This window comes from Coenobita brevimanus, chromosome 77, assembly GCF_032717465.1.
Source record: "Coenobita brevimanus isolate Jiangsu-jjx chromosome 77, ASM3271746v2, whole genome shotgun sequence".
Lineage (NCBI taxonomy): Eukaryota > Metazoa > Arthropoda > Malacostraca > Decapoda > Coenobitidae > Coenobita > Coenobita brevimanus.
In genome coordinates, this window is record NC_137030.1 from 1,022,663 (window position 1) to 1,035,980 (window position 13,318).

General features: G+C 40.4%; 1 protein-coding gene across 1 annotated transcript in view; it reads right to left on the reverse strand.

Moving 5' to 3' along the window:
• The window catches only part of LOC145408399 (transmembrane ascorbate-dependent reductase CYB561), a 49,652-nt gene extending 41,043 nt beyond the window's left edge, over positions 1–8,609 (reverse strand). The window contains exon 1 of the mRNA XM_080279127.1: positions 8,536–8,609. Within this exon, the coding sequence (XP_080135253.1) occupies positions 8,536–8,609 (74 nt within the window). The remainder of the gene's footprint in view (positions 1–8,535) is intronic.
• Positions 8,610–13,318: the final 4,709 nt, after the last annotated feature.

The window sequence follows — 13,318 nt, forward strand, 5'->3', positions numbered from 1 at the left end:
TGTGTGAAAAATAACGAAAAAAAAAACAATATAATAACCAAAGATCGCTAAAAGAGGTGTCAAAAATCAACATAATCTTCAGTGGAGTGTGGTGTGGTCTGGAGAGGAGTGTGGTGTGGTGTGGTGTGACAAAAGAACACTTAAACACCTGTCAGGAATAAACAAACTCTTCAGTGGTGTGTGGTGTGGTGGCGTTGCGGTGCTGTGGTGTGGAGAGGAGAGGAGTGTGGTGGTGTGGTGTGGTGTGGTACTAGTGTCTCGCCACGACGTTAGGAGGTGGTATGTCAACAGGGTGTGTGGAGAGGCGCACCCTGCCACCCTACACACCACAGGCCCTAGATCACCCTCATCACCCTAACCTATGGGACATCACCTCTACAGGTACGTAATTGCAGGTACGCTAATTATACAGGTGTGTAATATACGGGTACGGTAATTATTACAGGTGTGTAATGAATTCTACAGGTACGTAATTAATTTACAGGTGTGCTAATGAATTCTACAGGTGTGTAATTATACAGGTACGTAATTACTTCTACAGGCATGATAATTACCTCTATTCCAAAATACACTAAATAACCGTAATCGCCTTCGGGACATCCCTTCTACAGGTAAGAAAAATACCGGTACGATAATTACATCTGAGAGTTTTCAGGAGAGAAGTTGGGTGTGTAGGTTATGGTTACTCCCAGTCTGGTGTAATAGGTGGTCTGGGTTCGCATTCTCGTCGGTTAAGGAAGCTCCCAAATGCCTCTTCCTTACCGATTTATTTTTGGGTACGGTCTAGGGAAGCTCCCTAATGCCTTTTCCTTACCGATTTATTTTTGGTTACGGTCTCGACGGTTAAGAAAGCACCATATCACCTCTTCTTCGTCGATTTATTTTGCTTATTACACCTTGCTATCCTCGTTAATGATACTTAAATCCTTCTAGTATCACCATATGCTTCATAATAACATATAAATTGGATTAACCGTCTGCATTCAAAAATAAGTCGGTAAGGAAGAAGTGTTAGGGAGCTTCCTTACCCATCCAGTGACCACAAGTTAAATATCTAGGCAGTGGCAGTGGCCCAGTTCCGTCAGATAAAAAATAAATTGGCTACGTACATAAATTTACCTTAATATTAGACTCATCCTTACTACACCTTTCCCTGTTTCTCCCTCAGATGTGTTAATTAGATCCACAGGTAAATATTGCACCTGTGAGAATTGTACAGTTCTGTCATATAAAAACTCAAAAAAATAACACGCACAGCCGTCACCGAAAACAGTATCGGCCATCTTACCGTCTCACTCTGAGTCACGGAGCAAGCTGTGTGGTGTTTGGGGTGTCCTTTGTTTATGAATTCAAATATTATCCTTTTCTGTTTATTTCTCCAAAGCAACAGTTAACCGTTACTCCCAGTCCTTCATTTATACAACAGGTCATCTCTGGAACTGTCTCCCTCTGTCTGTATTTCGTACTTCCTGTGATCTCCAGTCTTTCAAACGCAGTGTGTCCAGGTATCTCGAACGGATCTTGAATTTGGCTCTCTTTTGTATTTTGTTTTTTTCTTGGAAGGAACGGTTTGCGGGCTCCAACTTCCTTGCATTAAAAAAAAAAAATATTACGGCTCGAAATTCCATAAATCGTCACATAATGGATGGTATATTTTATAAGGCAGTGTGTGAAGAGACTCTGTGCGTCTCTAGAACTCGCTTATTTTACACTACCATCTATCCCCAGGTGTGCTATACTTTTTTATTATTATTATTATTCTTATTATTTATTTATTTAATTTTTTTTTGGTTGGCGGTACATACCCACGAAATTATTACCTAAGTAGAGTACATGCTCATCCTCACTACACCCTTCCCTGTTACTTCTTCAGGTGTACGGTAATAATTTAATTCACAGGTAAAATACGGTATCCAAACAATGGGATTTGTACAATTTCTAGAGATGAAAACAAAGCGCCCCAAACATGTCTTTACTCACGAAAATATTACCTCACCTCTGTTACACCTTTCCGAATTACTTCCTCAGGTGTTAGTTAGATACGCAGGTGTACTAATTAACGTTATTATGTCCACAGGTGTTAGTAGTACCCGTAATTAAGACTACCGGTATTTACGTAGCTGTGATGATTATTTTTTTACAGTACTTAAAGACGCTCAGGAAGAGACCAGTGGATGTGGCCTAGTGGTTGAAGCTAGCCTACTATAGTTTATTATTATTATTATAATTATTATTATTATATATATTGTTATTTTTTATTAATCGCTACTACTACTACTACTGCTGCTGCTGCTACTACTAGTTTATTATTATTATTATTATTATTATTATTTTTATTATTATTATTATTATTATTAGTAGTAGTAGTAGTATTGCCTGACGAATATCCCGAACGTTTCTATCTCAGTGGCCAAGTGTAGTCAGATTGGAGGGCTAATTTGAATAGTTACCAAGGAGATTACAGTCCTTTTGAAGCATATTTTACGTAGCTCAGTGGCACAACAGACTGCTACAGCTCTACGAGTACATATTTTCCATAGCACTTCTTCGTGACTGGCATAATACTGAAAAACACGGCCAGAGAAGCAAAAATAACGATGAGAGAGAGAAGTGTGTGTGTGTGTGTGTGTGTGTGTGTGTGTGTGTGTGTGTGTGTGTGTGTGTGTGTGTGTGTGTGTGTGCTCAGGCAGACATCAAAAGCCTTCAGACGTCGGGAGCAGATAATTTAGGTCACTTTGATACACACACACACACACACACACACACACACACACACACACACACACATACACACACACACACACACACACACACAGAGTTGATGGACGACTAGTAACCAAGGAGATTCAGGCCTGTTGTACTAGGTCTGTTGACGTTTGATTGTTGTAATTTTATCTGCGGTTATTTAGTTTTGTTTATATGCCACCTACCTACCTACCTACCTACCATTCTGTTTACGTACTTTTATATATCTCCCTATCTTACCTACCTACCTACCCACCCACCTACCAGCCAACCCCCTACCCTACCTACCTATTTACCTACCAGTGTGCTTACTTATTCTCATATATCTGACTCTCTTACCTACCTTCATGCCTACCCTCCGCCCTACTTACCTTTCTACCTGCCTATCTACCTGCCTATCAGTCTATCCATCTACCTGCCTACCCACGCACCCACCCACCAAGCCAGCCTGCCTGTCTGCCTACCTACCTTCCAGCCAACAAGCCTACCTACCTGCCTACTTACCTATCTACCCACAAACCTACCTACCTGCCTGTCATCCTACTTACCAACCAATCAACTATCCACCTAAACCCAGCTAGAGAAGAATATTGTCTTTGTTTTTCCTTTTTCATTCCTCCCACCAGACGATTTTACTCAGCTTAGGAAGACGCCTCGTGGTGAAGGGGTTGTCTGTTACTGTATAGGAATTATTAATTGTTTAGTTTGTCTTGAAATACGAAAGAAAATAAAGAAAATTATTGTCTTTTGGGGTTAGGTGTCGTCCGCCATTTTGTAGGCCCTCCCGTGTGCTCTCTCTCTCTCTCTCCGGCTGATGTTTCTCTCTCTCTCTCTCTCTCTCTCTCTCTCTCCTTCCTGTTCCTGTCTCCCTTCTATCTTCCGTCCCTCTCTCTCTGTTCTTTTTCCTTCCTTCCCTCCTGCTTCCTCTCTTCCATCCATCTCTTCTTCTCCTTCCTCTCTTCCATCATTCGCTTCTCCTTCCTCCTTCCTTTCTTCCATCCTCCTTCTCTGCTTCCTCCATCCTCTCTTCCATACTTATGTCCATCTCTTTCCTCATCTTACATCCTTCGCTCCTGTCCTTCCAAGCTTCCTTCATTTTCTCTTCCTTCTCTCCTCCATATATTTTTTTCTTCTCTCCGTTTCTCTCCTTCCTTCATTCCTTCCCCCCCCCTCTGCGTTTATCCACATTTCCTCCTTCATAACGACTCCACGAATCCACTGACCTATTTTTTTTTTTTTTTTTCTTTCTTTCTTTTTAAGTTTCCGTCACGATTTTCCTTGAAGTTTATCCTATCGTTGGTTAAATAAGGCGACGCTAAACCGTAGAGTTTTGTTGGTAAATAAGGTGGCGCTAGACTTTGTTTTTCTTCCTTTTAACAGTATGTTGCTGCTTTACACTCCCTCTTGTGTCTTTCCTTCATCTTTTCCTCTTCCTTCTGCCTATGGGTGACTTTACACTGCCTCTTGTGTCTTTCCTTCATCTTTTCCTCTTCCTTCTGCCTATGGGTGACTTTACACTCCCTCTTGTGTCTTTCCTTCATCTTTTCCTCTTCCTTCTGCCTATGGGTGACTTTACACTCCCTCTTCTGTCTTTCCTTCATCTTTTCCTCTTCCTTCTGCCTATGGGTGACTTTACACTCCCTCTTCTGTCTTTCCTTCATCTTTTCCTCTTCCTTCTGCCTATGGGTGACTTTACACTTCCTCTTCTGTCTTTCGTTTCCTTCATTCTTTCCCCCTCCTTGTGCCTGTGGGTGATCGCACTAAATGACAAGCCAAATTTTTTCCTGTACACCAGGAAACCATTTACTAAGCTGGGTGATAATCATGCAGTGTAACCAGATTATGGCGCCTGGTGGTTTAGTGGGTAATTAAGGCGCTCCAATCGGACTGAGCCGGTGCAGGTTTATATCCGTGCGGTGGATGGGGTTTATTGCTCACGTAATGCCACTCAGGGATAAGTGAGGCTGGTCACTCATCTAAAATGTCATGACCAACTTGCCTAGCCCCGGGTTCCTACGCTTCTCATAGGGCGACATAGGATTGGATGATGGATGGAATATTATGATAATTTTTTTTTTTAATCTAATTCTCGCTACCTCCGGACGATTTAGTTTAACGTAAAAATATCCACATAAATATTCCTCTGCCACGAAGATTATTTTATTTACACTAAGAAATTAATCGCGTAAAATCCCCTTTCCCACTACGACGGTTTTCTTAACTTAAAACACAGCCTCTGAAAATTACGTTCGCGTGGATTAAGAAGGAAAAATAGCCTTAAAATCCCTCTGCCACAAAGACGATTTCTCAGCATCATTTTGGCTGCCTAGGGACGGTTTTATTGTATGGAATGTGTTATTTTATTGATTATTTATTTTACTGAACACATTTTCCTAAGCGATTTATTTATGGAATGTATTTATTTATTATTTATTTATTTTACTGAACACATTTTCCTAAGCGATTTATTTATGGAATGTATTTATTTTATTTATTAGTTTATTGGTTTTACTGAACACATTCTCCTAAGCGATTTATTTATGGAATGTATTTTTTATTTTATTGTTTTTTTTTTCTGAAACGTGATATCTGACCGATCCGTATTCTCGTCGGTTAAGGAAGCTCCCTAACACATTTTCCTAAGCGATTTATTTTGCTTATTACCCTTTACTGTCTTCCTCTTACAGAACCTGAATGGTAGGTCAGGATGGCGCGAAATTCCATGACTCTGAAGTCCGTCATTCTTTGGCTGAATCTTCCTAACACCTTTTCCTAAGCGATTTATTATGTCTTGTGTTACAAAAAATCCTTCCAATATCGCCTTACACGGCATGAATAGCGTACAAAAGGATGATAACCAGCCATATCCAAAAATAAATCGCTAAGGAAGAGGTGATAGGGAGCCCTCTTACTCGACGACAATATGAGACTCAGGGCTAGTCTTCTTGTCGGGTAAGGAAGCCCCCTAACACCTCTTCCTAAGCGATTTATTTATATATTTATCCCAAGCACCACTTCCTTAGCGATTTATTTATCTATCCCAAGCACCACTTCCTAAGCGATTTATTTATTTATTTATTTATCTATATTTTTCCCAAGCACCTCTTCCTTAGCGATTTATTTTTCAAACTGCCCATTGATATCTCCTTGTTTGTTTCTTATATCATCTTGCTGTGGACATTGACTACATGAATCACACAGCACCACAGCAGCGGAGCAGAATCAAAAATAAATCGCTAAGGAAGAAGTGTTAGTAAGCTTCCTATCCGCCGTAAGAGATATTGTTGTTGTTATTATTATTATTATTATTATTATTATTATTATTATTATTATTTCACTCATCTTAATGTCGGGACCAGCTGGCTAACCCCGGGCTCCTACGCTCCTCATGGGGCAATGTAGGACTGGATGATGGATGGATGGAATTATTATTATTATTATTATTATTATTATTATTTATCATTATTATTATTATTAACCAACAACTTATCTACCAGGTACTTAAGTATTTTAGCTGATAACCAACAACATCCTTATCTACTTCCTTGTTTCAGAGTTTTGTTATGAGGTGGCGGCGGGATGGTGTTATACTGTAATATTAATCTGCAAACATAATAATCACCGCACATAATTGCTATCCTTGTCTTATTGCAGAGTTTGGGTGTGAGGTGACGTATCATGGCGGTGGTGGTAATGAGAGGTTTTTGTTAATATTAATCTTCAGGGAAAAAAATGTCTATACACAGTGAAATGGCGGGGGACAGGGCGACATGGAGGCGATTTGTTTGTGGCCACCCCTAACGGGATTAAGGCGTTTGACATTAGATAGATAGACACATAGGGAAAAAATGTCACTACACAATGTAATGTAGAGTGCTATCCTTGTCTTATTCCAGAGTTTGGGTATGAGGTGACATATGGTGGTGGTGGGGTGTACGGTGGGGGTGGCGGGGGCAATGGAGGGGGTGGGTTGGTGTGGGAGGGGCCGGGTCACACTGCCCCCCCTCTCTCTCACTACAACCCCGCCCACGACGCAGCCTTTGCCGCAGCCGCCGCAGCCGCAGCTCTGCCCCTACACGACCTCTGGCACTCCCAGACCTTCAGAGGACAGTGTGTTGTGTCCCATAGGTGAGTGTGTGTGTGTGTGTGTGTGTGTGTGTGTGTGTGTGTGTGTGTGAGAGAGAGAGAGAGAGAGAGAGAGAGAGATGAAGGTGTGTGTGTGTGTGTGTGTGTGTGTGAGAGAGAGAGAGAGAGAGAGAGAGAGAGAGATGAATAAAGGTGTGTGTGTGTGTGTGTGTGTGTGTGTGTGTGTGTGTGTGTGTGTGTGTGTGTGTGTGTGTGTGTGGTATCCCAAATGTGAGAAACTTCATTTTTTCCTACTTAACTCATCGATTCACTATCAGATAAGGCGTAACTCTTATCTTTAACACAATGACACCACAGAGCTCATTCCTGGTACACACATACACACACACACACACACACACACACACACACACACACACATACACACACGGTAAACAAAAGAGATAAACAAACCCCAAACACTTACCGTATATGACAAAAACTGTGCAAAATAAAAAGTGGACAAAAGTGTAAGAAGATCTGAAATTTAATAGGTCAGAAAAATTAAGAACATAAATAATAATCATATTGGCTTTGGTACAGAACACTAAAATGGCTGCGTGACCACCATGACACAACAAAACATTATCGTGACAGGATGATCTTGCTGGTGAGTCTCTTGAGTGTGTGGAAGGATTTTGTTATTTGGGAGACATGTGCTGGAGGTGGGGCTGGAGCTTCCCCTTGTGGCTAGAGTGCGGAATGGTTGCAAGAAGTTTAGGGAGCTGTTGCCTCACCTGACATTGAGACGGCTCTCCCTTCGTGCTTAGAGATTTTCTGTAGGCGGCATTTGTTAGGAGTGTAATGCTGTATGGTAGTGAGACCTGGACAGTAAAGGAAGATGATATTCACAGGCCCAAACGTACAGAAATGACAGTGATTTGGTGGATGTGCAGTGCTTCCTTGATTGCGAGGCCTGAGGGGGAGGGGGGCTAGGATTACGATTGAATAGTTAACAGGAAGGATAGGATGAGTGTATTGGTGTTGTGATGAGGGGGGGGGATAGACTGAGATGGCTTAGGCATGTGGAGAGGATGAAGGATGACGGTTGGGTGTGGAAGGTGAGAAGTGTGAACGTCAGGGGTAGGGTTGCGAGAGGCAGGCCGAGAAAGACCTGGAACGAGGGCATAGTGTGTGACCTCAGGGATAAGGGACTGAACAGGGAGGCTACTAAAGATCGAGCAGCGTGGAGAGTCGCTATTAGGTGACCAAGGCCAACGCATCGAAGTATGTTGAAGCCTTTACAAACGATACGAATGATGTACAGAAAATAAAAATAGTATGAACACAGAAGTAATAATAAGAAAATAAAGTAGTGACCATTCGAAAGGCCAGACACGTACTAGAGAGGAATAAACCGTGCTCGACAAATATAAAATAAATATATACATGAATAAATAAATAGAAGAATTAAACCACCTACCTGTTTTTAGTGCGATATAAATTTAATAAGAAACCGACTGACCAGATCGATACAACAAAAATAAACAAAATAATAAAACCAATACAGTTAACCACATACTTGATAAATACGGAGTGAAGAAAAGAAAGAAGCCAGGTGAAGTAAAGAAAGAAGCCAGGTGAAGTAAAGAAAGAAGCCAGGTGAAGAAATGAAAGAAGCCAGGTGAAGAAATGAAATAAACCTGACCCATACAAACCACGTACTTGATTCGACAGACATCATATTCAACCGTGTCATCGTCTTCTTCATCGTGGTACTCCTCAACGGCGGGATCCATGTCTGTGTATGCCTTGTAGCTCACCCCAGCTCTGAGGGAAGGGTTAACGAGACGAAAGGTTTACTAGAACGAATTTAGATGACTTAGATGAGTTGAAGGAATTACTAGACGAATTTAGACTGGTTGGTCAGAAGCAAGAGTTAGCTGAGGAAATGGCGTAGGTGGCGAAATGCTTACTAGAACGAATTTAGATGACTTAGATGAAGGAATTGCTAGACGAATATTAGACTGGTTGGTTAGAAGGAAGAGTTAGAAAGCTGAGGAACAGGAGTAGGAGGCGAAATGCTTACTAGAATAAATTTAGATGGTTAGAAGGAAGAGTTATGAATGAATTTTTACGAGACTGGTTGATTAGATGGGTGAGTTAGAAGAGAATTTTTATTAGAAGAATTTAGATTACTTGGTGAAATGAGTGATTGGGAAAGTGTGTGGAGTTAGTTGAAAGAATTTAAGTATTTAGTTGCAATAAAAAAAAAATGATGGTTAGTTTTGACTAGTTTATAATGAGTTAATTGCAGTGGGAGGAAATTATGATTAAACTGGATTAGATTGGGATTAATTGGTTGGCTGGGAGAGTCGCAAGGCTTGGGTTAGTGGAAAGTTTGACAGATATAAATAGGTAGATCGATAGATAAACCAAACGTAGGGTATAAAATAGACAGATAGATAGATAGATAAATTTAACAGGGAATAAACTTAAAATGCCTTAATCAGAAACAATAGATAGATATAGATAGATAGGTAGGTAGATAAACCAAACATAGGGTGTAAAATTAAAATGCCTTAATCAGAAACAATAGATAGATTTAGACAGGAAGGTAGGTAGATTGATAGATATATTTAACATAAGGTATAAACTTAAAATGGCTTCATCGGAAATAAAATCGATAAGGGTAAACATGGTAGGCAGGTTCTTACGCTGGCGACGATACCATGCCTAGTTAAGATCAAATTACTGCCATCAACGGTAACCGTGTATTTAGGCATAACATTGGCGATGGGAGAGTTTATTCCATCTATCTATTGCCAGACGCCACAAACAGATCGCTTCCATGTCGCCCTGTCCCCCGCCATTTCACTGCCCTGCTCCCAGCTCACACGTACCCCCTCTCTCATACACCTCATATACGGTGGGAGAAGCCTGGATAGTGGTGATGAAAGTCGTAGTGTGGTTTGTATTCCGGTAACACCCACTCTCTACCGATTCATTTTCCATAATACTCTTTGAAATTATTTTGCACTTTTAAAATTTCTGTTTGCATACGTAACTTCAAATCGGTTTTGCGGATAATATTATTCTCGCCGACACACGAGCCTAACACCTTCTCCATAGCGATTTATTTTGGTTATTAGATCTTGCAGTTATTTTGGGCAATATATATATATATATATATATATATATATATATATATATATATATATATATATATTATTAACGTACAAGCTTGCGTAGCAAATAAACCGCTAGAGAAAAGGTTTTAAGAAATTCCTCAACAAATTAGGTCCTTTTAGGTAATACAGTTACAGTGCACTCTCTCTCTCTCTCGTTTAATAATCACCCAACTATTAATTTACATAAAGCTTGGAAGAGAGAGAGAGAGAGAGTTAAATCTGAAGGGAATACAATCGTTTCAGCAAGGGAAGAAAATGAATCATGCTCAGAAAATTTAAAAAAATCAAATAATAATAATAAAACTAAAATTAAATACTGAGGTGTAAGAGAAGGAAAAAATTAATTCATGTTGGGAGGAAATAAATAATAATATAAATCAAATATAGATCCTTCCGCCTGCTTACCTTTTCATGTTCCCTGTCTCTTCAGCCATAAACACAGGTAGTCCATTTATTCAGTTATTTATCAGTTATCAAAGTAATTTTCTCTATGACAGCCTTGCCCTTTCGTTCACTTATCATTTATCAACGCACTTCTCACTCAATACTCTTCCCTTTTATATCAATTACCAACGCACTTCTCACTTGATAATTTTGCCTCCTAGTTCATTACTCTTTTATCAACGCTCTGTACACTGTAATCTTGACGTGTACGGATCTTGAATTTGGCTGTCTGTTAACTTTTTTTTTTTTTTTTTCTTGGCGGGAACAAATTGCGGGTTCCTGGCCTTTGGTTTCTTCGTCCTCGCATTTAAAAAAAAAAAAATTCTTGCCTTTTAGTTGTTTTAAATACACGGGAGTAACGGTGTATATTATTTTAAACACCTAACTCCTCACGAAATTATACATACGTGCAATTATAATATCTTTCTTTTTCCGTGTTATGAAAAACTTAAATGCACGTGGTTGTAACATATTTATTTTTCTCTATTATAAAAATTTTCGTCATTTTTTTTGCTAGTCCTCTGATATATTATTGAAATTTGAAAAACATGGAAAACAAAATCAATTCCCAATACAGGTGGATGTGGAATTTGATGGTTATGTTTATTCTGAGGGAAGATTTAGCCTCAGCAGATTGATTTGTTTATGGCCCTCGTGTATTCGGCGTTAATCTTAATAGTCTTATGCTTAAACGAAAATTGTGACGTTCCACATTTGTGCAATCAACGTGCTCCATAAATGTATTCGGCAGTTTATCCATAAGTTTTGTTACCATTGTGGGTCGATGTGATACTGATAAAAGTACAAGAAGAATGGTTTTATAGTGTATCGTCGTATATGTACCTGACAACGATTTTGGAGATATTTTTTTGAACTTTACCTTTTTTCCAGTAATTTTGGCATTCAAATATAGCCCAAATTAAGCATACCACAACTGTATTCCACATTTTTTCTTATTTACTATTTTTTTAAAGCATATCCACTAGTGCTGGGTGAAGCTTAAGTTGTCCACATTCTTATCTAAGTATGCAACAGTTAGTCTTACTTATAACACTATCACCAATACCTACCGAGACTTACAACGCTGATTGTACTACTATCCCCACTACTGAACACTCTCCCTGTCGCTTGCCACCTACCACACTACCACCACTGCTCACAACACGACCACTACCCACTCCCGTCATCCACACGTGACTGCATCCTTTGTGTGTGTGTGTGTGTGTGTGTGTGTGCGTTATCGCCATCCTGCTGATTAGATAACTGCTGTGTTCGTCCCTTATACCGGACTCACACACACACACACACACACACACACACCGAATCCCTTGTAGGCTAATAGCAGACACTTTAAGGAGTCTCTTTCTCTAAATATTTCTTCTTTCCGCAGATATGGTGGTGGTGGTGTAGGAAGCGGAGGCAAGAAAGTGCGCAGAAGGGTCCCCACACTGGCGCAGCGCAGGGCCGCAAATGTCAGGGAGAGGCGCAGGATGTTCAACCTTAATGAGGCCTTCGATAAACTGCGCAGGAAGGTGAGAGAGAGAGAGAGAGAGAGAGAGACCTTTTGTTTATTTATTTTTTAATTTGGTAGGAAGATTCAATAAACTGAAACTTGTATATTAATGATAATCTCCCCAGTTTTTCATAATAGTATCGTTTCATTTTGCAGCATATGCCTTTGAAACGTGTCTTTACTGAATATAAACACAAAGGCAACATTACTGGGAAAATATTTAAGGGCACGCAGCATAGGAGGGCTTAAGGCCAAAATCTTTACCCTTGTCCAGGTCATGTAAGTTGTAAAAGGCCACCATAAACGTTCGTGTTTGGATGTAGCTAGAGTTTTAAAAACTGAGTGGGCAAGAGGTCGTCATGACTAATTCTGGGTTAGTTCTGGATCTCTTTAGGAGGTTGCTTTAGTGTTCGTAGGGAAATATGGAGTGTCTGTTGTCACTTCGTCCACCGTTTTGGCAGGGAAAGTGGTGGCAGTGTTTAGGTGACAGAATCATCGCCATCTCTTGGATTTGAATCAGGGCGAGTTGAGGAACGCGATCCTCCAACCTAACACCCTTATTAACAGTGCCACCCAGACGTTTTAAAATACGTATCAGTGCTTATAATTTAGTTCCATACTGTATATCTATCTATAGCCAGACACCTTGAACATGTAAGGGGTAGCCACAAACAAATCACCTCCATGTTACCCTGTCCCCTGCCATTTCGTTACCCTCCCCCCAGCTTACACCCCCTAAACGGAAACTACTGTTACAGGTTCCAACATTTGCCTACGAGAAGCGCTTGTCTAGGATCGAAACCTTGCGCCTCGCCATCACCTACATCTCCTTCATGACGGAGCTTCTGGCTTCCGAACATGAAGCTGCTGCCGCCGCCGCCGCTGCCACAGCCACCCCCCGTTCTGCCCCCCCTCACCGCCTGCCCCCCACGCCCCCCTCCTCGGCAGGAAACCCCCCTAGATGTACCCCATACCCCGCTCAAATACCCGCGTAATTTCGTATGAGTTTTTCCGTTTATTTTGTTATTTTTCTCTTTCGTTGTTTTTGAAATTTTCAGTTTTCATTTTTGCTCGCTTTCAAAACCGTTTCAGATACCATCATATTTTTTTTTTTTTTCCGTTTGGCTCTCCGTAATAATTGACTTTTCTTCTTTTGGGATTTTTTATAAACCGTCTTCTCACTTTTTTTTCATGTGTTTCTCATACACTGCATTTTCACGGCCATGCAGCAGGTTTACCTCATACCCCCCCCTCAGATAATCTTTCTTCGTATTTGAATTTTTCCGTAACGCTGGCCATTACAATTTTTTTTTTTTTTATGAATTTTTAAACGATTTTCTCAATTTTCCTCGATATTTTC